General features: G+C 44.7%; 2 protein-coding genes across 2 annotated transcripts; one reads left to right on the forward strand and one right to left on the reverse strand.

The window, feature by feature from the left end:
- Positions 1 to 323: 323 nt before the first annotated feature.
- VPS18 (VPS18 core subunit of CORVET and HOPS complexes) lies at positions 324 to 9,610 on the reverse strand. Its single transcript, XM_053946286.1, has 5 exons — positions 9,480 to 9,610; positions 6,427 to 6,568; positions 6,148 to 6,239; positions 3,588 to 5,458; positions 324 to 2,864 (listed from the first exon to the last, which is right to left on the reverse strand). The coding sequence occupies exons 1-5, from the start codon at positions 9,568 to 9,570 to the stop codon at positions 2,136 to 2,138; spliced, it is 2,925 nt and encodes a 974-aa protein (XP_053802261.1). The 5' UTR covers positions 9,571 to 9,610; the 3' UTR covers positions 324 to 2,135.
- Positions 9,611 to 18,735: 9,125 nt separating this feature from the next.
- On the forward strand, positions 18,736 to 25,554 carry RHOV (ras homolog family member V). The gene is made up of 3 exons (XM_053946664.1): positions 18,736 to 19,023; positions 22,354 to 22,412; positions 22,731 to 25,554. Exons 1-3 carry the CDS (start codon positions 18,828 to 18,830, stop codon positions 23,169 to 23,171), a joined length of 696 nt encoding a protein of 231 aa, XP_053802639.1. The 5' UTR covers positions 18,736 to 18,827; the 3' UTR covers positions 23,172 to 25,554.
- Positions 25,555 to 26,028: the final 474 nt, after the last annotated feature.

The following is a 26,028-nucleotide window of genomic DNA, read 5'->3' on the forward strand; positions in this document are numbered from 1 at the left end:
TCTGCAATGGCCTGTTTAGTGATGTGACTTCTCTAGCACAAACAGGAAAAGAATGGAGACTCTAGTAATTCTAATATACCAGGAAAACATCCTGTAAAAGCCCAAAAGAGATGGAACAAATATTAAGAACATGTCAAAATAATCTGAAATTACCCCTGCATCAGAATGAGCCGATACCAATGTTCTGCTAAAGGGCAGAAAAACAGTCACTTACCTTTGACCAGGAATTGGTTTGGGTAGGAGGCTACTGTTGGTTTACAATGACATGTACAACCTTAAATATCACACTGTTTACAGGAAAATATGATGATTCACAGGAGTGGCCAGTTATAACAGGTTTAATGGTAAACTTCAAAAGACATCACATTTAGTTTTCATCACAAATTCTTCTGCCAGACCCACCAACTTATTCAAAGCAAAAGGCTATGCAGAGTCAAAGAAAATCATAGCATGTGGGTTTTCTGAACCACCAAAAAAGTGCTTTCTGACAAGCCAGCAAACACACACCACCAGGTGGTAATGGGACTGCCTATCCCATGGCTCCATCAAAGAAAAGAGGATCTTGAAACTTCAGGTCTTCCTACTTTCATATCTGTTTTTTATTACTTGTGTCATTTCACACAGATAAAATTCATTCATTCCAAGCTGATGCACTCAACAAAAACATAGATGTTCTTCTGAAGTTCTGAACTCAGAATTCTTAAGTCAGATCCTTGAGGAAACCAATACATATTCTCCTACAATAACATGAAGACCCATTTCTACAACCCTACAAACAGGGTTAAGTGGTTAGGAGATTGAGAGAGGTATTCAAGACAAGCACACATATTCATGTGAAAGAACTGAGGTGGTTTTTCAGAAGACAGTATTCTCTATTGCCTTAATTACAAGAATTGTATTTTTTCTTTTAGAACATTCAATTCTTCTGTCGATTACTACCTTTTTGATTCAGTCACAAACATCAAAACCTAATTAAAATCTTATTTTCATAAACAAAACAAGGAACCCTTGCTAAACTGCTAATGACAATTTTCTCTCACTCACAACGTAGTGATTGCTACCTTCTGGGAAAATTTTTCCAAGTTGGAGCAATAGATAGATGCACTGACTTACAGCCATCTCCAAAGTGGAGGGCAAAAGACTGTTTAGGCACAAGGGACTAGCTTCAAAGGGCAAAGCAAATTTCACACCAACAGAACACATTTCTGTAGACTACCCTTGAGCAAACCTCTGACTAGATCTTGTGTCTAATGCTCAAGTGCAGCTTGAAGAGAACCACAGCAAGATGTACAAACAGATTGTGCTCCTGCTCGCAGAGTGTCAGTTGAAACCTTACTACTGCATCAATCAGTTTTGGTTTGGGGTGAAGAGAAAAGCAAGACCACTATACAAAGGCAGTTATAGTAGAGACAGGATGGAAAGAGGAGTGGTGAATAGGCATTTTGAGAAACAGTACCTACAGAAAATCCAAATGTGTCTGGTCTCATGCATAAAACTTGTGAGAAAGAATTATACACCTTGAAATGCAGGCAAATTACTTTTATAATTTTCCTGCAAAATTGTGTAATTGAAAATTATACACATTCTTGTATCATATTGTGTAGAAACATGTATTTGTGTAGCATGATGTTTACAAAATATAAATGTGTAAGAGCATCTGTCCTTTCATGTTCTTTCTATGTATGTGGTTATAGACTCTCAACAAAAAGGAAACAGAGGGCAATTCTAGCTTTGAAAATGATTAATGAAGACTTCACTGCTTAGTGGCCTTCACCACCTTTCTCTTTCAGCATGTCTTCACCAAAACAAATACCACACATCAGGGCAGATAAATCACAGCCTGTTCCCAATTCCTTCTGGACAACAAGGCACTCCATTTAGCTTCACACTGAGAACTTCAGAAGAACTGCAAGCAGAAACATCTGCTAAATATATTCCAGTAGGTGAGCTCTAAGTATTGTTAAAGTTCTTAGAAAGCCATAGCTATATCTCCCCACTTCTCAAGACTAGTTCTCCCTAACCTGGTACGACCCTTTGTTTAGAGTTGCACAGAAGTCACTGTGTTCCTGCTCCTGGAGGTTATATCCCCACCACAGAAGCTTCACAATTTGTTTGACAGTTGAAGATTTGGAAAATTACAGCCAGCTTTGCATCTCCTCTTCATACTTCTGAGGATCAATAAAAGGCTTGTCAATGGACCGGATCATCAGCTCACCACAGTACACACATTCAGCTGCCACAATATCATCAATGTCAGCTTTGATCTGTTCCCGGCTCTGCTGCCCCTTCCCCAAGCTAATGGTGTCTGCATCCCTGGGACGATGGTGGCTCTTGGATGGCTGGCTGGTAGCTGCCAGCTTCTTCTGAAGATCTTCAAGTTTTACCTGCTTATAGGCAGGAAGGTTAGGGAAAACTGCTTGGAGGAGACAGTCATAGTGAAACATGTGACCACACAGGAAAAGGTAAAAAGGGCGGTTTAGAAGTGGAAAGTCACAAGCAGCACATTTTTCCTGAGGCTCCACAGAGCCATACTTATTTCTCATTTCCTGGATGTCCTCTCGGATCCTCTTGGCACTCTGTGTGGCTTCCTCCATCTCCCTTTTCAGCTCCTCAATGTGCTTGTTGTAATCCTCCAGGGAGTTACAGATTGCCTCCTTGAAATGGTCAATAGTGACAAAGTCGGGAAAGAATGGCAGCACATCTTCAATCTTCAGCAGAGCACAGCTGGAGAGGCAGGCCATTGCCTTCTTGACATCCTTCTCTTCCTGAACAACATGGCGAGCAATCTTCAACCACAGCTTCTTTCGGAGTTCCTCATCATCTTCAGGAAGATCTGCACAGGACTTGGCAAGATCGACATCCACCTAAAAGTTGGACAGACAAGGAAACAGAGTTAAGCTTCCCTCTTTGTTTATCCATCATACAACTTCAAAGCCTGCTGTCCATTTTAAGAGGCATTTAGAAAACCTCTACTGCTATCTCACTGCCTAGGACTGCACTACTGGCCTGCTCCTTGTTTCCATGGCAAACACCTCTTATCCCCACCAGTACTCCTCACTGAAGCTAATGCTTGCTACCCAACAGAGAACAAAGGCCAGCATAGAAAGGGCAAATGCATGTTATAGTATCTTTGCTAGCCACACATTTCAGCGAAGACACAGCGATTCCAATAGGAAAAAAAATCCAGCATCTCCCTGAAGGTCAGATTAAGCTGACAAAGGCTTCTGTGATAATTACCAAAGCTAGGAATAGGTAATTAGAATCCTTAACAATAGCTATACAAATCTTGCATAAATGTAGATATGTTAAAGGTTTTTTATGTCAGAGACTGAGCTTGAGACAGACAGTACTCCTTCTTGTACTTTCCATGCCTCCACCCTCAGTTATGGCTTGTCAGTCAGCTGCCTACTTGAAACAGTTGTGAGAGCACAGAAAAATGTTAACAGAGCCAGGTCTTTCTTTCAAGCCTCAGCTGCACAGCTTGGATACCAGTGAGTCTGTCCAGCTCCTCTCAATGCTCTGCTGCTCAAGGTAACTTGAACAAGCTACATTCCCGTGTATCACAGCATGCACAGATACACACATACCTGCAAGGCGAGATCCACAGCCTCCTCATATAATTCCATCACTTTGTAAATGTGGACACATGCACGGTGGTGCCCGTGCTCTGCACACAGGCGTAGTGCATACTTCAGGTCGTAGTGGATCCTGTTTGGGTTGGTTCCTGCTTGCTCCAGGTATGACAGCAGTGAGTCTGGCCGACACAAAGCATAAAGAGACAACAAGTAGTTGTGAATGGCTTGCTGGGTTTCCTCCAACTGGTAAACACAGAACTCCATATATCTAATGGCTTCATTGATCTGCTGGGTGCTGGCACTCTGGCTGTAGTTAACAAGGGCTGGAATGAGGTTCCTGGCATCCAATCTAGAGCCCATAGAAATCCAAGCGTCAACTACCTTCTTGGGAATATGTTGGATGAGAACTGGAGAGAACTTGTAGAAGAGTTTCTCGTCTCTGTGCCTGGACAGCACATTTAGAGCTTCATCATACTCGTCATGCTGGCAGTGGTGAGCTACTACTCGCTCATAATCCTGCATGATGACTGCAAAGTAGACCATGTGCTCTGTGTCACCATGGCTCGCCAACAGCTCATAAATAGATGCCCGATTATTAAAAAGACAGTCTTTGTTTTTAGGACTGCTCAGGAAAGTGCGGAACTTCTCCCGTGTATCCAAATAGAGATTTCGCTGTGAGGGATCTCCTTGCAATATGCCCAACCAGTTCAGGTACAGCTCTGTCAACCACGTGGTCAGCAGAGTGGTCTGTGTCTTCTCTGAAGGCTTTAGGTTACTTAGCTTCTTAATCAGAAACTCCATCAGGGCCTCTTCTTGCTTGGCTTCAATGAACTTCAGAGCAATTTCCTCAAAGTAGTTCTGGGTCAGTGCATAACATTTGGCACTGTCCAGATACCTCTTGTTTTGGAAGCAGTGCTCTGCCTCTTTGGCCAACACAATGTCAAGACACTCTGGACGGTCCTTACAATACTCTTTTGCTAAATCAAATTTGTTCATATTCATATACATCTTCCACACATCTCTAGATTCCCGCTGGACGTGGTAGCGGAACACTACTTTCTCGGTGTGGATCCATATCTGCTGGACTGTGGGATCTTTAATCATGCGTGTCAGCAAGCCAAACTTCTCCAGGAACAGATCCTGAAAAACAACCTGTCCATTCAGAGTGCAGACAGCCTTCACCCGGTCAGACAGCAGCAACAGAAAGTGGAACTGGGTAAGCACAATGGATATTGGCTTGTTCACAGTTATGTCAATATCAGGAGGATAAACCCAGACCCGTTCATCACTCAGAATTGAATCAGGACGACTGTAATCCAATGTACCATATAGAACACCGTTTCCCATCATCCAGGCAAAGGAGCGTGGGTTGGAACGCAGTTTCGGAGTGTAAAAGGCTATCTCGCTGAAACCCAAGTTGGCTGGAAACTCCCGAAAGCTGGGCAGATGGTCAGCATGCACAGCAAATATGGAGCTGAAGCCTTGCTGCTCTGTCCCTTCAGGAACTTTGCCAACAAACTGAAAGAGTCTCTTTCTAGTGGTGGCTATAATAAAAAATTTCCCTTCTATCCCTCGTTCAATTTCCAAGCAACAGACTGGGGCAGGTCCAGATTCCTCCTCCAGAGTGTAGACCTGTCGGAAGTACTGGTCAGGGTTAGTGCTGAAGAGGCTTCCTTCGCTGACAGAGATTTCAGCCTCATAGATCTGCCCCTGGGATGTCCCCACCAGGATAGGCCCTGTATTGGTTTCTGAACCAAGAAATTTGTTCCAGCCCACACTTTCAATCAAGTGTCCTTTCCAGCGGGAGAGTGCCCGCACTTTCTGAACACTTCTGTTCAGGTAAAGGCATTCACTGGTGTTCAGAGCAATCAGGAGATGAGAGCCTGCCAACAGCAAAGAGGACGGAAGAAGGAGAGAATAAATCAAGACTGTGCCTAAGCAAGCCAAATTCCTGAAGCTTCTAATCCTAACATTTGATAAACTCCAATATCAACATACTTAATCCAAGACTTTCCCAGGCATTCATGGGAATGTGGGGGATTTCCATACTGGATCAGAACAGTAGTCCATATGTTGCAACGTTAAATAACTGGTACCAGATGCTTTAGCAAGAAGGTATTCTGTTTCAATAAACGTTCTAAGGATAAACACTTCCCAGAGTTCCCTCCTATCCTTGGCAGTTGGCGAGAGATATGAGCATCGCTGTCCAAATTTTTGTTTAGTTTTTAAAAATCAGTCTAGGCTACAGTGAACTGGAGATGTTTTATGGCCTTTTTTAAAAATTCGTATGTAAACCATACAGCAGAGAGTGACTGCAAACCTCACTTTGATTGGTTCTAGCCTTGCTCAGAACGGTCAAATTGCACATGTTCATTTCAGGTCTGAAAACACAACACAGGCACAAGCCCGTGCTTTACCAATAGCAAAAGGGCAAACCAGTGGGCCTGGAAAGAGTCTGACTCACAAAAGATTGATCTGTTCTCCTTATGTACAAAGCAGAAAGAGAACTCCTTCACCAGCACTCACTCTGCTCTGTTCACGGTCTGTAAATATCCATCACCCACTGCCTCACCTGTGTGGTCCAAAAACATCTTGTAGACTTTGGCTTCATCTTTGCGTCCCAGCTCTACCTGATTAGGTTCATCTGGCTTCCCAAGATCAATCCTGCAAAGAGACACCATGAAAGCATGCTGCCAACAAAAGTTCACAGACCTGTAACTCCTCACCTGTTTTCCATATTGGGTTCGTGGCTTTTTATCCAGTTTGTAAATGTAAGTTCTCTAACAACGTAAGGGAAAAAATGAAGGCAGGGGAAAAACAAACAATAACTTCAGGATTCTGGCAACATTACCTGAGAAGGGTGTCTTTCCCAAGGCTCATACAGAGCTGGTTAGAGGAGACCACTAAGCTGTTAATTTTCTCAGGAGGAGCAAAATCAATCCTCTGCTTGTTAAATATTGGTGTTTCCTTCTCCAGTCGTGCATTGACATATCCTGGAGAAAGAATGTGAACACTTAGAAACTGAACAAGACAAAATCCCACAACAACCCCAAACTACATCAAAATCCACACTAAAAGACTAACAGGATTGTGTTCTGCTCCAAGTTTTACTTAAACGGAAGTCTGCTCCATGTAGCAGGAATACAGAGAAAAAAAACCTCTAATTCCAGCCCTACTGGTGTTGAAAAAGACAATGCAGTAGTGCCACTAGTAGACAAACCCTTTAATTGTCTATTCCATCAATGCTTTCTCCTTGCCTCTGCCTTACCTCTAGACCAGCTACAGGATCCTTAAAATACACTTTTTCCAGAAGAAAGATGCGCATGCAGGAAGAAACAAAGCAACCACAACCTGAGTAGGCAGCCTTTTGCTCAGCACATGCTTTTTTCTTACACATTGATCCACACCTTAAACACTACCCATTTATACAAGTGTGCATTCCTTTATTTCCAGTTAGGTAGAACTGATGTTCATCTTTTCAGATTAGGGAGCTGCAATGCCACAGTTTAAACTGGCTGATATGAACTGCAGTTCAAAACACAAACAAAAAGCTCCCAAGGTACAGATTCACATGATATCACAGCTAACCAATAAATATCTATTTATATATATATAAAAGGAAGGATTACTCTGGAAAACCCACATCTTACCAGATCATCAAATCACATTTATCCAGGTAATCTCAAATATTTTTCAGACTGTTACCTGGCAAAGCAAGGCTGACTCAGCAAGGAAACTTAGAGGCAGGAAGGAAAGGGAACAAAAGCACCTGTACAGAGGTAAGGGTTTAGAGTTACAGAGAAGCTGTTTATGGTTTAATTCTGTCATAGTTCAAGCCAAAGTATCGGATTTCAGCATTCTGGGCTCTTTAGGCCTCTATCCATTACATTTATAACACACATAGGATCATTACCATTAACATGAGGATTTTAGCTGTTGTCCCTAATAGAAGGATGAGCTTCCTTAATATACAGTTCTCTATAATAAGGAGATGTCTATTTTATAACATGCACTCCTTTCAAACAGTTCCCTCCCTCATCTTGTCCCCAGTGTCCCTCTTCTGTTTAATCAAGATTCTACTGCAGCATTTCACACCCTGATTTCCGGGCAAAGCTGCATATTTCCTCAAACCTTTTAATCTGTCCAAAGGTCTAAGATCACCAGCATGGTCTAGTGGGTCAAAGTAGGCTTTTCAAAGCTGGAGCTACAGTACTTGAAGTTCACAATGCAGCAGGACTTTAGGTCGGATACAGAGTCACTGCTTGTTTATCTACAACCTTGAGAAACAGTACCTGCAGTTTAACAAGCACAGGGAACAAGTCCCTGAAACTGAGGAATAAGTTTCAACATCTTCCAAAATTGCAAATCTAACCTTAAGGACTGCTTTCAGGAAGGTAACTATTGTATCTTTTTACAAAATAAATTTACTTAAACTTCAGATTGCCCACAACTTTTACCAACCCAAGTTTTTTATTAAAAATTGCCTGTGTGGCCTGATTGAAGAATAACTGAAATCCTGATTAGGCTGTGCCTTTGCAATTAAGCAGTTTCCCAAACTTCCTCTGCCAGTATCAACTGTGAGCAAACAGGCAGATTTCTCAACTCTAAGACAGCCATGACTGAAGACAGTGTTGCAGGAGTCAAGAAGAAAAGCTGAATCCTGGAAAATTTATTTTCCGTGACATGACTTGTCCCAACACTGTTCTGCACAACACCTATTCAGGCCACTTATTCAGTATCTAACATTACACAACAAAATAACCATGCATGTCAAAACAAACAAGGGGAACATACCTACTTCAGTACCTAGACTCCAAGTAACTGCATCCGTGTATTTATGCTCCATAATATACATAGCATGACAGAATTTATCAATTCTTAGCACATAGATGAACCTCACAACCTGGTTTCCCCAAAGGTTACCATTGGACAACACTATACAAGGAAAAAAAATTGAAAGAATGTCTCTATGTATTTCCAAACTTGTAACTTAAAAACACCAGCTCTGCATAGCAGCTGGTACTACCATGACAATACCAGGTAGAACAGAATTCTCTCATAACCTATATTTTCCTGCCACACTCAAAAAACATTGAGAGGTGACATCTAGTAGAAAATGCTAATTGAACCTAATACATCTTGAATTTATCACGGAAGAATAATGGAATAAGTTTCTCTGACATGAAAGAAAAAACGGACTGGTCATCACACCATTACTTTACACTGATGGGACACCTCCCTGAACAGTACACTGCACCAAAGCCTCACATGCCTTGACAGAAAAGTGCAGTAGTGGCACGGACTGTTTTGTTGGTCACCTAGCCATCGTGTAGTTAGCCCAAAGGAACCACTAGACAAACGAAGTCTTTGCTAAACCCGAGTTTAGGAAAGGAAGTTAGGAAAGGAACTCCGTGCAGGAACAGCTATGCACATATCCACAATACGGTAAAGCGTGGCTTCCTCAGAGAGGAGCAGAAAAGAGAAGCAAAGTGACGGGATGTTCTCAAGCTGCTACCACAGCTCTGAGCTGCACAGGGCTGAGGTGTGGCTGGGTACAGCTTGTGACCACGCAGGCACACGCGACTTCACGCACCCGCGTTTGCTCCGCGCAGCACCTCAGGCCAGAGCCTCCCACACAGAAGCAGCACCGCGGTTTCGCTGGGCTGGCCTGCATCACCACTCTGCTCAGCCAGGAATCGAGTGCTCCCCGTCTCTAAACACCTCCCACGGAAAGCCCTGGAAAAAGCAAGCCGCAGCCGAGCGCTCTGCCCCACGCACACACAGCGACACACCTCTTCCAGGCAGCGCAGCCTGGCGTGCCCTGCTCCCCCCACCCGGAGCTGCCGCCTCGCCTCCCCCTCTCAGCAGGAAGTCCGCACACGGGAGGCCCCGGCGCACACGTACCGGAGTGCGGGATGCCCACGCTGGCGCGGCTCTGCGGCACGGAGACGGAGCGGTGCAGGGAGTCCTCGTACTCGTCCAGGATGGAGGCCATGGCCCAGCGCGGCCCGAGCGCGGCGCGCTCAGCTGACCCGCGGCACGTGCGCCTGCGCATGCGCGGGCGGGGCGGGGCGGGGCCGCTGCCTCGCAGCAATGGCGGCGGGGCTGGGGCGGCCCGGCTGCGTCACGGTGCTCCCGTCCCGGCGCTCCCGTCCCGGCGCTCCCGTCCCCGGCACTGCCGGCCCCGGTGCTCCTGTCCCCAGAGCTGGCCGGTCGGCCTGTGCTCCTGCTGCCAGGCCTTGGGCTCCGCGAGGTTTCTGCTCACTGCCGCGGATAACGAAAGGCTTATGTCGAATTAAGGGCCCACTCGAATAAACAAAGTCAGCATTTTTATACGCCAGTAATAACCAGAAGTTCCTCTAGGTGGGTTGTACGCTCTGGGTTTGTTGTCGAATATAACAAGAAAGAACCATACCAAACATCAAAACTTGATGGCAAACCAAAGAGGGCTAAAAAGATGTAAGGTACCATCCCACACGACCGCTAGAGACCCCTCAAATACTAGAGACCGTTCCCTAATACATGAGTATGTGTAATAAGACCTACACAGTTAATTAACATATGAACAAGGCTGCTTGGAAATAGCTGTAAACTTCTTGGAATGTAAATACATATTCACAGAAAAAATTGTATATAAGTAATAGAAATGTGAATCTTAGTGTGCATAACAGGCAGAGAGACACTCCCCTACCCCCTATTTACCTGGCACTGTAACAAAGTAGTGTCAGCTTTCTAACCTGTAACTCTGGTTTGAAGGTTTTCTTTCCCAGTTTTCAGTGACGCTGTCCTCTTGTGTGCAGCTACATGCGCTAGAAATTACCTCATTAAAGCAGCAGCATGCCCTACTAGAATCAGTCCTGGTTACCAGAGCAATTCTACTGACTGCAAGGAATTATCTGGTTTAAAACACTCTGTTACAAACTCCTGTGTTGTGCCTCTCGTGTAGCATTAGGTGGCAAAATCTAGGCTTTATTGCTAAAATGATCATTGAGGCACAGCATAAAGGGATCCAGCATAAGGTGGTCCTTAGGCTGAACTATAACTCTGAACTATACTAGACTTGCTCTGTGAGTTTATCCCAGGTTTTTGTGTTTGATCCAGTTTTTGTGTCGCTAAACAGCATTTATAACCTGGAGTTTTCTTATGTTCTGGTGTGCCAACAACTGTTATTTACAATTTTACCCTCGAGCTTAAACTAGCAGAATTTATAACAATGGCATTAACAAAAAGACTAGTTTCTTATGCAACCCTTTGGGTTTCATCCTGTATAAAATGAATAGAGATGTATATGTGTACACTAAGTTTGCTATACACCATACTGTGAGTATGCTATAAATAGCATATTAGATACAAGCTTCACTTTCTGGAAGCAATGGAGAAATGTCTCTCAGGGTACAGGACAGCTTGCAACATGGAGGGATCCATTACAAGACACAAGAGGTCTTCCCAAACTTAGTTTGCACATCAGGTGGCAGTGAGGCACCACAAGCAGCAGTTGCATGCAGTTGGCTTCTCACAAAGTTACACCTCCTTTTTCTCTGCTCTTACTATACACCGCACTCTCAAAAACCAGGGCTGTGGTCTGCATCACTCAGCCTCAGGCCTTCTCCCAGGCTGAGCCAGACACGCAGGTCCCACGCTAGCTGGGTTCCTGTAGGCTCCCATCGCACGCCTCCACAGGGTCACCTCTGCCTGCTTTGCTACAAACAGAACATGGCTTTTGCTGACCTAGCCTGCCTGCAAGCACCAGTCCCAGCATCTGCTGTTTACCCTCTTTATGTGGCAGCTCTGAGCCAAAATAGCAAAACCACATTCTTTTGCTGTCTTATCATCCTGATCTTCATAAGCAGCAACTGTTCTCTTTCAGCATCTCAAAAGGCACCAACAAATTACATTAGGTTTAGGGTAATGAGGTAGGAAGGGACTTCTTGGACTATCAAATCCATTCTCCCACTCTTGTAGATACCACATCATATAGTCTTTTCTCTATTCCTGTCAAGCTCTGTCTGATAGTGTGGGTATTTTTTCCCCTGACTGCTCTAGCTCATTCCAAACACTCCCATGATTTTGAGCTGTGATTTCCAGTCTAACATAAGCTGTGGCTAGTCTGAATCCTTTTGTTCTTGTTCAAATGCTGTCCTTTAGTATATAGGACATTATTGCGCTTTCATTTCCTCTGCAAAAGTCATCACCAATCGTAGCCTTCATCTGGATGTACCAAATCCAGGATTTATCAAACCAAGAAGTTCTTGACTTCTTTTAAAAAGAGGAGGTGATTAGTTCCTTGGAGCATCCTACAATTCTCTACATTGTTTGCAGCTTCAGCTCATGTTTATGTCACAGGGCTGAGCATAGTTGACCCCTCATTTGAGATGAGGTCTCCTCCCCATTGTCTTCAGCAATGATGCTTCTACTTTTTCTCTTTGTAGCCATATTTTTAGCAGTAGAAAACGGAAGCGTTATTTGGTAAGGGGGAAATAAACTGTCTTGAAATATATCTGGATATTAGGGTAAATTGACATTTGTGCACAAACTTCTCAGCGTGCAGCTCTGTGGGCTGTTTCCACTCAAAGCCTAGATCAGGCCGTATTTTATAAGTTGGTTTTTTTTTTCTTGGTCAGGTCTAGAAATGGAAGAGATTTTTGTTCTCATTCTCGCAGATATTATTGTCTGTTAGGGCTAATACCTCATGAGAAACCTGTGTCTGATTTTAATGTGGTTAAATTAGAAGCCAGATTTTCACTTTATTTGGAAATAAAACATCAGCCTAAAGCCAAGCCCACAAGCCTGTTCCATCCATCTGCAGTATCATCTGCTGTGATTATTTAATTTACAAACATGTGCAATAATTCTATCCCAGTGCTACATTCACAGATTTGGTATTCTGAAAAGAAGGGAAGAGCAAGGGTTGCAGATGAAAGATTTATCAGCTCTTTGATTCACCAGGAATGTGTGGAGAATCAGATGATTACATTTTGTGTGTAGCAGTGGTGTAAATCTATGAGGGACTTGTGCCAGAGAATTTAGGAGGTTTTAGTGATACGTTTGGATTGGAAACCTAAATCCTTGTCTTGCTTTGGTATAGCTGTGGTCACAGCAATAATTTGCAGTAATTTTGACTTAAACAGTTAACATTTTCTCCAAGCTGTGGACACAGCTATCAACATCTAGGTGTTGCATGGCATGTTATTCTCTTCAAATGCCTAGAGCAACAGGTAATTCTAGATAACTACACTGACAAACATATAATGTGTCCAAGGTTCAGACTCCCAGCAGATTAACCCTGTCTAAATCTGGGCTTCCTCAATGCTGTCATTCCTGGCTGCCCTGTCCAACCCCTGCTAGGTGCACAACAGTGTGTATATGATTGCAGAGTGAGACAGTTCACTGCCCTGCAGCAGATAACTCTGTGATCCATGATCTAAACATAGATGCTAGTGCAGAGGAGAGGGCAGGAAGATGTGGTTATGGAAAAAAGTAAGGGCAGAATCTAGTGACACAATTGAAATTTGAATTAAACCCTGGACTTCCTCACAAATTTCCACTACAGACAGTACTGATCATCACTCCACCTCACGGTATATAGAATATTCCTTCACAGTGATCAGCATAAAAAATATCCTAGATTCTTAAAAGCCATAGGCAAATAGGTGTAACTCCCTAAATGCACCAGCCTCCAAAGATACCAACAAAGGTTAAACATACTTCCAGGCTATGAGACACCCCTGTTACTGCTTTGAGGAGAGTGCTGCAGATAGCTGTGTCCCTCACTCAATCAAGAGACTTTGTCCCAAGAGAAGGGACAGTGTTTCTGAGTGACCTTTTGAATGCTGTATACAAATTTAATGCAGTAAACAGAATTACAGTGGCTGTGTACCCTGGGTATCACAGCTACTCATGAGAACCTGAACTGGAACCTACATGGGGAGCCATACAACAATTAGAATTTACTCTGGAAGAGATCAAAGCTCAAAATCTTGCCAGAGCCCGCCTCCTAACCATTAACCAACCTCCCAAGCTCTTCAAACCCATTGTCAGAAACAGACTCCTGCAGACCAGTAAACACTGTGTGGAACTGTGTCATGCCCAAGCAGCAGTTGCAAACCTGCAGACCACGGTTCCCCTGACACTTTGTTTTCCCACAAGTGAACTACCAATGACTAGCGACGCTACATGTGCATTCCAGAGCAGGCTGCCCTTTGTAAACCCACCGAGTGCCCCCACGGAAACCCTACGGCATAACCCATCTGTCCTAGAGTGTGAAAAAAGCAGGATGGGAACATGCTTTTGCAGTGAGAAAACCTTTTTCCCATCACCAGCACCCTGTGGCTAATCCTTCAGTTTTGATCCTCAAGGGAGATCCATAAATGATAAGCCTGAGAACTGAAACTGATAACTTGGCAAAGACAGTGATCTTACAGCATTTTATGGTTTCCGATCCCTCTTAAACCCAGCCCTTCCCTGTTTAGTGTTAACTGCCTGCCTTTCCTTGTTTCACAGGGGGGATATGAACTTTATCACCTTTCTCTTGCTAATTCCCTCACCCATTCCTGTTAAACGTTAGCGCCTCTTTTTCGTGTAAAGCGTCCGATTGAGTGACATAATTAAATTAAGCTCAGACCATTGTCTTCCAACCAGTCTTTAGTCTGAAATTTGCTCTTTCTCTTTCAGATTTAAAGAAAGTCTCTGAACGCCTTAAACTTTGCCTGTTCTTTCACATTCATCAGTTGATGTATTAAAATATATACTTTCTCCAGCAGATGGCAACACACTTCTAAATTATTCACAGCATGTCTGAGAGGTTGGACTAGTTCCTAAGCAAGTCAGATCGGAGATGAAGTTGAGTTTGAGAAAGGGACTTAGTGCAATACGGTGCTTGTCTCCCTTTGGAACGTTCAAGAAAATTTTTTTAATCTAGTGGCATTGTTATTTCATTTAAACTTATTATTCTTTAATCTGAAAATGTAGTATAATATTGTTGTTGTGGCTCATTGCCTACACATTTAACAAGAGTGGCAGTGAACAGATGAACCAGAACCTCTCCTTGCATCTCCCCGGCATTGCCTTTATTTCCGAAGAGCAATAAAGTAGGTCAGAGGCCAGGATAGTGGGAGCTGTATTCCAACATTGTTTCTCTGTCCTTTTTTTTTTTTTTTTTTTTTTTTTTTTCCCAAAGGCGTTTCAAAAGCACACATCTCCAGTTCACACCAAAAGTATCCATTAGCTGCTATAGAATTGTAAAGCACTTTTATTACTGGAGAGTCAGGAATTATGGAATTTCTATCAATCAAAATCTCTAATAAAGGAAAGTAAGTACTAGAATAATTCTTCCTTGGATTTCTCCTGTCATAATTTTTCTAGGAATAGGTACATCCTGATGTTTCACTGACTTTGTGTCGTGTCTGTTTCTGCCTCTGCGAAGTGGATAGAAAATGATACAAAGAAGCGTTTGACATCACTTCCTGAAGGTTACAGTAACTAGACAAGACACACCTCAAGGGAAAACCAGGCTCCGACTCTTGTCTTCACCCTTTTGTCTGTCACTCCTTTTAAGTGGTAATTACAGTTAGCTTGATTTTTCCCAGGGAGGAAGGACACTCAGGTGCATGACAAACACTGAGTGACTCAGAACTGATTGTGTCATTGCTTGCAATTACGAATTCGACCAGATGGGCAGCGGTTGTACCTCGATTTCTTCAGTGTCTCTTGACATCACGGGATCCAGTTTGCTCTGGCACCTGCACTCCAGTTTAGCCCCCCTCTCAGTGTAGATCCCCACCCACGTGCCCTGTGTGATGGCATTGTCACCTGTTCTCACTGTGCCCCCATTTCTCATTGTTTAGAGAAATGGTTTGGTTTCTCTTGTGCAGCACTGTGAACAGACTCAGAAATGGGATCCCAGGGCACCATTTGCTGAGGAACCATATTGACATATGCAGCCCACTTGTACGAATGCAGGTAATGCTGAAGTCTGGGTTTGCTCACTACCATGTTAGGAGGGGCTGATATACTTTTTTCCTTTCCCTTGGTGAGAAGGGAGCCATGCTATTTTTAAAACTGCCACCTCCCATAATGCTTTTTCTGCCACCTCCCAATGCTTTTTCTGAGGCAAAATGAGTAATTTGCTAGGCTTTGCAAAAATGAGAATGGCTTCCACTCTGTGAGTTTCGGATAAGACTGGGAAGCAGACTATCAGCCAAGGAGGCAGAATGCAATGTTGTCAGAGGAACAGAATACTAGGTTGTTGGAGGTCAAGTATTGCTCAGGAGCCACTGAAAGTCAGGACCACTGACTAAAAAGTCCAGTGTCACCATTTCCCTGTATTATAACAATGCACTTCAGAATGGAAATTATATGGAATAGTTTGAGCTGATCATCCCCACAAGGGACAAGCCTGTGTGTCCTCCTCATCCAAATTGGCTTATGTACTGTTCTTGATTTGGTCCATAGGTGAACTTCTCTTGCCATAGCAGCGGTGAGAAAAATCATTATAGTTAATAGAAATGGGCAGAACAGGAAGCGTCTTCCTCTAAATAACCATTTTTTTTAATGACAGGACTTTGTACAGATGCATAAAGTTTGTTTGGTGGTGACAGTCACACACTGCCTGAATATAGAAATCTATTTCCACCGTAAATCACTTTAATGGAGCAGCTTTTCTGTGCAGCCTAGATAGTGCAGCCCAGCTGAGTAATGGTTAAACACTAACAGGACCTGAAATCTGTATTTGATCTGCCTGGAAAGAGTTTGATCTTCTGCACTTCGTTCCTGGTGGATAGGAATTCACATAATGAGAAATACCATCATAATTTGTACTAATTATAATTCCTGGGAGTGAGGCCAAATACAGCCTTGCAGACTGTGTATTTCCCACTGAGGCACAACTGATTTTGGCAGAGGAGCACGTCAGGCAAGCAACACGCAATGGGGCTCTCCTAATGTACCTGCTATCTACATCGGCAGAGTAGACAGTCCCCAGAGCTGTTGGTTCAGCAGCACAGGGAATGGGACAGACTTTCACTGCAAAAAAGTCAGAACTGTGCAAAATATCTGACTGCTCTCTGCATTGTGAAACTAAACCTGCATCCACTGTTAGCTGTCAGGACCAAGGCAAGACCTGAGAAACAAATCCATGGGAGTGGCCCTGTTTGTTTGCTTAATCACTTTGTTTAAACATAGATTAAAAATCACTTAAACTCATTGACAAATTAAGTGTGTGTCAACCAACGGTTGTCAGAAACTGCAGGGAAAAAGAAGCATGCCCCCAGAAAGAAGAGATTTTAGGTAAGGAATAAGAGAAAAAGGGCTGGATGCTTGGAGTGGGGCAACAGTGTATCTTCTTAAGGGAGATACATTCCTAAGCAAACAGCAAATAGGGAACTTGAACTGTCAACTTCTCTTCATCTCTTGTCCCTGCCAACAATGAATAATCCTTCATTTGCATTCATTTCTTCTGATTAAATGGAAATGTCATAGTTCACAGAAAGTCAGCCAGAGTCTGAAATGCACTGGGAAGGCTTTGTAAGATCCTTGCTTGCTGTGCTGCCTGTCCCAGCTGCAGTGTAGCATGTCCTTGCTGGTCCCATTGGAGGCACTGCCACACCTCACACACAGGAGTATGGCCTGCCCCAGTGCATTCTGCCTTTTCTGGAGCAGTTCAGCTGTCACCTGGCTCTGAATTAGCACTGAAGAGTCTGGCACTGGAAAAAGCCAGTCTAATGCAAGCCAGTCCCTTGAGATAGCAGCCACTTGCTGTAGCAAGACTACCTGGCACATGTTTTAGCAGCAGCCTAGTTTCTAATACCATCCCCATTTTTTGTAGCTGTAGAAATATAAGGCTGTGCTATGTGTAAAAACACATAAAGGGTTGATTAAAACAAACTGCTAGAGAAAACTGCAGAGGAAAAGCCTTCTTGCATTTCCCAGGAAGCTTGTTGGCTGTCTCCAAAGAGTGATTCAGTGGATATAGTTTGTCCACTGAACCTGAAGAGTTGCAGTGCTTATGACTTTCTGCCAGCCACAGGGAAAAGCACTCTAGATTGTGCCTGACTTAAGATTTCTTCTTAAGTTCAACATTAGTGTAGGTGGAACACCTTTGCATCTTCTCAGCATTGATGCAAACTACAGCAAGACAAACTCATGAACTGCTAATCAGCAGCTGCTTGCAGCACAAACCTGCCTAGTGCAGACAGATCTGCCTTGCTGAGAGGACCATGAAGGACATCATGGTAACTAAATGAGTGTTGTTAATTAACAGCCTGAGTTTAGCTCCTCCATTAGGAAGCAGCTCCACGTTCAAAGCTAATGTTGCAATATTGGGTATTGCAGGCATTAATACTTTCCCTCCAGTGTTTCCAATCACTTGGAGGTGCTACACTGGCGCGAAATGATGGCTGAGATAGTGTGGCTGTATCTCTCCTTTTAAGTGGGGTGTTCCCACTCCTCTGTTTAGTCATACTTCTTTAGATGGTGAGCTCCTCAGGGCAGGGATGGAGCTGTCTTCTTAGCACAGTGTGGTATGTGAGCTACCAGAGGTGAATATGAAAAACAGGCAGCAGACTGGGAACTCCTGCACTTGTCCATGCAGCTGGGAAAATACACTTTGTGGCTTTTGCCAGCAGGTAGCAACAGCTTGGCTGGGCCCCAGCAACCCAGTAATGGCAATCATGTAGTTAACAGATGTGATGACTTTTGGCCATTTTTTTTAATATTGTCCTTCACAATATTGATCAGCACTGTTGGTTTTACTTCTGTCCTGATTTCATGGCAGAAATCACAGATGCCCCAAATAGCACCGTGGAGCTGCTTCTTTCAAAAAGGAAGCAGGGGCGACATGGATGGAGCGCGGCTTTCCCGTATGTGCGCGACTCAGAGCACGGCATGGCACCTGCCGAAATTCCGAGGGCAGGCGCAGCTCGGGGGGCATTGCGGGGGATGGGAGTGCAGCAGCGGGACCCTCGCCCGCGGGACGGCGGCGGGAAGAGGCGGCCGGGCCGGGCCGGGCAGAGGAGGGATGGGCCCGGCCACCTCCTGGGGGGGCGGGACAGGGCGGGACTAGGGAAATAGGAGCTGGTTTTGTGCGCAGGGTGGCAGGTGTAGTGATGAAGAGCGAAGCTCGGCGGGCTGGAGAGGGTGGCCCTGCACGGCAGCCCCGACAGCAGCCCGCTTTCAGGAGCATGGCAGCGGCCCCGCCGCGCCGCTCCCCACGCTGAGCCCTGTCGAATCCGCCGTGCCACCGTCAGTGCCATTGCCATGCCTCCCCAGGAGCTCCTGGATTACGCGCCCGCCCTACGGAGACACAGCCCGCCCCGGGGCAGCGGCCCGGAGCTGGGAATCAAGTGCGTGCTGGTGGGCGATGGTGCCGTGGGCAAGACCAGCCTGGTGGTCAGCTACACCACCAACGGGTACCCCGACGAATACCAGCCCACCGCCCTCGACACCTTCTCCGGTAGGTGCCCGCCCGGGCTGCGCGGGGCATGGGGCGGCCGGGAGGATCCAGTCTGGAGCGGCGAAACCTCGGGACGCGGCGTCGGGAGGAGCGGGGTCCCGGGGCGGATGGAGGCGAGCGCTCCGGGGCCCCAGGCTGCCCCGTTCGGGTCTGCGCACCGGGGGCTCTGCGGGCAGCGGAGCCGCGGGCACACAGCCCGAGGGGATTTCTGGGACTCGGACCGAGTCCCTCCGACGTTTTGTGAGGTTTAGCAGGTGGAGGTCCTCCGTTCTGCAGCTGTGTCGAGCTGATTTGCAAGTTCTATGAACCTAGGCAGCTTCCAGGTTTTGTGGCGTTGTCATGACTAAATAGAAGGGGGCTTTTTTTTTTTTTTTTTTTTTTTTTTTTTTTTAAATTGTTTGTGGTGGTTTTAGCTTCAGAAATAGCCTACAGTGTAACGCTGTGATTTTAGCTTCAATTGATACTCAGGAAAGCCATTCTTTTCCCTCCATGTCTGGTGAAGTTAGCATTGAACAGATTGTCAAAAAGATGACGAGCTTTATAAGTCTGGCTAAAATTGCAAGCTGATGAGCTCTCATTAGTTTCCACTTTTGTAAATGCTATCTTTGTTCTTCTTCTACACTCCTCTTCCTTTGGGCTCCAATTTCTAATATAAACCCCAGGAGAATACAAAGTCCTTTGAAAGATTTCTTATCTTCATTTGATATGAAGAAACGCAGCACTACTTGACAATTTAGATTGGTAGATTAGAGATGTGCTCAAGTCAGACCAGGAATGAGACATCTAATGCGTCATAGTCTTAGGGGTGCTTAGAGGGAGTGTTTTATTTTAATGTCCCCCCTCAGTTGCTCACTCTGAGAGCTGTTGATTTACCTTGACCTTCTCCAAGCTATTCCACTGTCACTTGAAGGAATTAGACTGGGAACACGCTGCTGTTCATGGTCCAGAAGGCCTTTGTGAACAGATGTAAGAAATCATGAGTCCTCCGAGGGAAAGGTTACTGTTCTCTCTGCTCTCTTTGCATTAATGTATATGGATTAGACTAAGAGATTACTGTAATTATTAGACTGCACATTTTTGGAGGGGCAAATCCATAATAAAATGGTTCAGAAAGGTGAAGGCAAGATGAGTGCAGAGACTCCCTGATTAACAGCAGGTAATCTGAAGATAGCTGCACACGGGTTTAGTTCCAGTCTGGATGTCCCAGCACCGAGTCTGACTTCAGAGGTTCATAGGATTTGTAACTGATAGAAATCAAAAACATTGAAAATATGTCTTGTGAAGTTCACTTTCTGCTTATTGGGAGAAAATTGAAGAACAGACAAGTTTCCCTTCCCACTCCTACTCTTACCCTGGATAAGACTGAAGAAAGTCCTTTCCTGCAGTCAAATATTATACTTCTGGATCCAGCTCAGAAATTTCAACCACTCCTTCCAATTCCTTACACTTTTGGGGAATACCTGCCATTGAAACAGCCGGCAGAACTCAGCAGTTTAAATGCTAACCTTAACCTGGTCATAGGACTGTGATGCCAATAACAAGATAGGAGAAGGTGTTGCATTATCAGGGGGATGTCTCTGGGACAGTGACCCAGCCACATACAGATGTAGTCTGGCTGCTACCTCCTGCCAGGTGTCGCTGCCAGGTAGAGCAGCCTTGAGTGAAATGTGTACCTGGTGACCTTTCTCCACCGGGCTATCCTGTTCTGCCAGCCCCTTCACTATTGTACCATGATCCATCCTCATCCTGAGGGTGTGGACCTTGTGAGGGCGGTATTTGGAGGGCTGTTGCAGAGTTGCTAACATAGCTCAAGCTAGCAACAGATGGAATGAAACTTTGTGCAAATGCTAGAGCAGTAGGTAATATATGTGGTGAGTTTCTTCTGAAGATGGCAAGACATTTCAGAAATGCTAATTCTTTCTCTCAATGCACTTGTGAGACAAGAAAAGCAGATACTAGAAAGTCAAATGCCTGCTGCCTTGAAGATCAAGTCAGGATCTAGCAGGTTCTTTGATCAGGAACAGGTTTCTCTTCCTCCTCTGGGGCAAAGATATGGTAACAACCCAACTGTTTCCCAGTCACACAGAAGCAATGACTTTCAGCTACGCTGGGAGGAGTGGCACTGTGGTGGACGCACCCACCCCTTCATTTTTCTTCCAGTCTTGGTCTCCCACCAAACTTCATCTTTTTGTCTGTGTCTCCTTTTTTTTCCCCCAGACTGCTTTCAGGGAGGAGTGCTCTCCTTCAAAAGCTTATGTTAAACCCTCTTGTTTCTGTCACTTCTCACCTGACAAATTACTTCAAGAATCACTAACAATTGATCCTGCTTCTGGTTGGGAGATTTTTTGGGTTTTTGTGGGTTTTGGGGGCTTTTTGGGTTTTTTTGTGTTTTTTTTTTTTTAACAAAAAGGACAATAAAGCCTCCTCCCTGCACACAGCAGTGGAGTTTTGCTAATTCATGTCAAGTGCCAGCCATTGTCACCTTAGCCATGATGTCTGCCTCTATTCATCCAAGCACAGCCCCATCCACCTTGTCAGGACTTTCAAGTGATTTCCAACTCCACAACCCCTTTTTCCCTCTTCTCAGTTCCTAGCCTAATGTCTGTGGTGTCTATGCACTTAAACATCTAACAGTTTCATTCCTGATTGTCATCAGAGGTCCTGCCAGCCCTCAGTCTGAGTCAGCTGATACCACATGAAGGCCTACTGTGATTAGGGAGTGAAATGGGAGCAAACCTTAATGTGTAACTCAGCAGTTTTTCAGTGTCTGGATAGTCTCTGAAAGGGATTTCACTCATCACTGTTTCCTTAATAGCTTCTTCATTACAAAGTTGGGTTTTTCCTTAGCTAGGACACTCATGTAACATTTTTTTAAGGCCAAATTTCTGGTCTGGATGGGAAAAATTTCCAATAGTTTGACAGAGACTGATTTGATTTTGCTTGGCCAAGAAGGACCAAAGGAGCAAGTTGCTGAAGTTCTCTGGTTTTATTCTTATCTTTTTTCTTGGGTTGTGGAAGAAGAACAAGTGGTTCTCAGGGAACTGTTTGGCTAAGGGCTCTTCTTGTCTAGAAGAGCAGTTGTCCAGTAAAATGGAACTATTCTTTCAAAATTGTGGAGACGAGTACAAAACACCTGAAAGCTATCAAAAACAGGTCTGCTGCAGTTCTCTTAATGTTTCCATGAGGATGCTCAGCTAGGAGATGTGAGTGACTTCAGTGAGTCTGTTCAGTAAGGTATGAACCAAAGTGCTCAAGTAAAGCCTGTATGAGTGTGCATGTGCATGCTGGCCAGCTGCTTTAGACTCATCCTTTATTCTCCTTCTTCTACAGTGCAGGTCCTCGTGGATGGAGCCCCAGTCCGAATTCAGCTGTGGGACACTGCTGGACAGGTAAGCTCTATCAAAGCAGCTGTCAACTCTGAATCTATGGGATGGGAATTCTTTTCAGGCTTTGAGGAAGGAGGTGTTTAACTGGGAAGAAAGGAAATGCACTGGTCCAGCCATTTGCTGGTATGGCAGTCACAGACAAGTGAATGACAGATGTCCTCAACTCAGAAACTTGTGTCTGAAATGTGGCATGGTCACAAATCAGTACAATGCCCTGCCTCTGTTGCTATGCTAGTTAACTTGTAGAAAAGCTACTGCAGCATCACAGTGTTAGAAGAGCAGTCCAGTGAAGATTTTTTTTTTCCCCTCCCTTTTCTACAGGAGGACTTTGACTGTTTGCGCTCTCTTTGTTACCCTGACACCGACGTCTTCCTTGTCTGCTTCAGTGTGGTAAACCCAAGCTCCTTCCAAAACATTACAGAGAAGTGGATCCCTGAGATACGAACTCACAACCCCCGGGCACCAGTGCTGCTAGTGGGGACGCAGGCAGACTTGCGGGACGATGTCAATGTCCTCATCAGCCTGGATCGCTACCATGTGAAGCCTGTGCCCCGGCCTCAGGCAGAAGGTCTAGCTGACAAAATCCGGGCTGAAGCCTACCTGGAATGCTCAGCACTGACCCAGAAGAACCTTAAAGAAGTTTTTGACATGGCCATTGTCAGCGGTGTTGAGCACAAGGCACGTCAGGAAAAGAAGATGACTGCCAAAGGCATCAAGACTCTCTCTAAGTGCCGCTGGAAGAAGTTCTTTTGCTTTGTCTGAAGCTGCTTTGAGGGAGGGGAAAAGAAACACCCAATGCCAGTATTGGTTCTGCACCTTCTTGGAGTGACTGCTCCTATGGCCCCAGCAAGGAGGGTATGATAAGCTGCTGGGCTTGGAAACCTGTCTCTTGCTGGGTACAGTATCAGATGCCAAGGAGACATAAACTAGATTTCCATCGTGCTGAGATGCGGAAAGGTCCAGGCAGCTGTAAATACCTGCTGGACATGTCTGTAGTGTCCCAGGCTAATGGGAGCCTTTATAGTACAAGACTCAGTACCCCAGAACAGGCAGGTTCCTTACATTGTTCAAAATGACCAGTTTTCTGGTTGAAGCTCACACACTTTCAGAATTCAGATGCACATAATAAACATGAGGGACTTCTGAAATCAGCCTGTGTTTTGGCTGATTTACAGGCATGGCAGAGAATAGGGCAGGGGCAGTTACATGCAACTGCAATGTGGTCAGGCATGGGGTGCAGAGTTTGTAACATGAGACTTGGGTTCCCCCTCTGATTCCATTTGCCAAAATAGGTAGAATTCACTTGGCTGTGAAAAAGCAGCACTCTTTCTTAAAGGCCCTGTACTAGGAGTACTCTTGAGAAGTTATTTCCTAAATAAAGGCCATTAGCAGGCTGAAGAGAAAATGCACTGGGAGCTACAGTAATACTTTGAGCAAAACCTCTGAGAGAACTCTCTAGTCCACTGGGTGCAAGTATTACAGTCCTATCCTAAGAGGTAGTTGTGGACTTGGAGACCAACCTTGAAAGGCCTTTTGTGTGTGTGGTGTTTTGAAAGAAAGAAGAGGAGAGGAAGAGTGAGGTGTGGCTCTGTCTAGCAGAGAAAAAACTGTGTCAGCAAAGGGTTTATAACATTAACAAGGGGTCAAATATACGTGGAGAAAGAAGGAAGAAAAGGAAGCAAATTGAAAGGAGAAAGATGGAATGAAGAAAGGTAGATGGAGAAGGAAAAAAGAATGAATGTCCTTAAATTAAAGTTGTGATTCTACTTAGCTGAGATGCTAATATGCAGGATAACTTTTAGGGACCTGCTAGTGATACGATTTTCAAAGTAATATTGTCCATATATTCAGTTCTGAATCAAAAGGCAGGGGTTGTAGTGAGAGAGAGTTTATCTTCATTAGTAAAATCCTCCATTTCAGATCTACACAGAAGTATGGAATTTACCTTGTACTGTTCTTCCTGAGGCTGCAGAACAGGAACACAAGACTCAGGGCTTCTTTCTGTTATGCTTCCCTTTTTTAAAAGTCACTGCTTGATGTGCTGAAATCAAAAGCAAAGGAAATCCATGAAGTTTATGCTGGAGAAAATAATTCCTTAAGTTACACTCGCTTCCCCTCTCACCTGTTTCTCAGGAGATTAATGTCTCAGAGAGTCTATTCACATTTTATTATATTTTATTACAGAACTTGCATCAATTTCTAAATCCTCTTTTGCAGAGACATTTCATATTGGTTTATGTAGCAGAGAGTGTGACAGGTCTGTCAAGCAATGTTTTTGATACTCAGGGCGTTCTCTGCCTCTGGCCACAACCCATCACTTTGGGGACGCTCTGGAGCAATGCGACAGAAAGAGAAATAGCTGTGGATGGTTTGCCCTAGACCAAAAGCAAGCATAGGTGAGCTAGCGAGCCTGTAGCAAGGCAAATGTGACTAATGCAGTCTGGCTCCAAACAAATGCCTCCCAACATCTCTGACAGCCGGCTGGTTTTGTAGTGCAGCTTCTGTAGTTCCCAGGATGTGAAACAAGACTGCTGTCTCCCTGGGCAGTATCGCAGGATGAAAGAGGTGAAGTGTTCCTGAGAAGGGAAGTGCCCCACAGCCTTGGAGCTGCTTCTAGGTTAAGGCTCAGAGACCTGAAAAGGATGGTGCAGCAAAATGAGCTGAATGTTGAAAGGACTCCTCCAACTGAAATGTCATTTGAGTCCAGTGAGGAGTCCTAAGAGATGGTAAGCACAGAGACAGTAACTAGAAGTGACATGTCGGACACAAGTCTAGGTAGGACACCACTTCCTGATAAAGCTCTCACTCAGCAATGCATCCCTGTGTGCATATCCTACCTGTACAGGCACCTTTGCTGTATCACTAGTTCAGTTTGTCTGTTGGGTCTTTACACATTTCTTTAGCCTGTGAGACCAAGGGCTGTGGTGTGACCTGCCAAAGAGCATGCCATATCCCTGTGGAGCCAATCCACAGGTGGAAAGAACACCAGCCTCCTTCCTGCTGAGGACAGCAAGGGTTGTCCTGCAGTAGCTTGGTATGAAACAGGGGTTATTTCATTCTGGAAAACAAACTGTACTGAGAGCTACTTTCATTCTATGTGATTGTGTCTAAAATTTGTTCAAATAAATTTTTTTAATGTCCACAATTTGTGTTTGTAATTTCGTCACTGCAAATTAAGTTGGGCTTTAATATGGAGAGGGAGTTACTCCATTTTACTGACAAAAAGCATAACAGGGAAATAGCCCCACTTCTCACTCCATGTCCTAACTCCCACTAGCAATGGTAAAAATCCCTTCATAGCTGAAACTTTCCAGGCTCCTTCTGTTACCTCAGTTAATCTATCTCTACCTCAGCAGCCACTCAGTATGGAGGCTGCTGAGGGGGATGGAGTAGCAAATATCCAGGGCTTTCAATGCCTCTCCCCAGAAGCCACTCTCCAGGGGCCAGTCAGGAAACCCTGCCAGCATTCACTGAGCCAAACCCATGCAGGACTTGCATCTGGAGCCTTAATGACAGCATGCTGCTCTGTCATTAGGCTGATGGGTAATTTAGCCACCAGCTTCACTTAACTTACCTTGGCAGTTAAACACTGCTCAAGTGCTGAAAAATTTTGCCTGTG

This window comes from Vidua chalybeata, chromosome 6, assembly GCF_026979565.1.
Source record: "Vidua chalybeata isolate OUT-0048 chromosome 6, bVidCha1 merged haplotype, whole genome shotgun sequence".
Classification (NCBI taxonomy): Eukaryota; Metazoa; Chordata; class Aves; order Passeriformes; family Viduidae; genus Vidua; species Vidua chalybeata.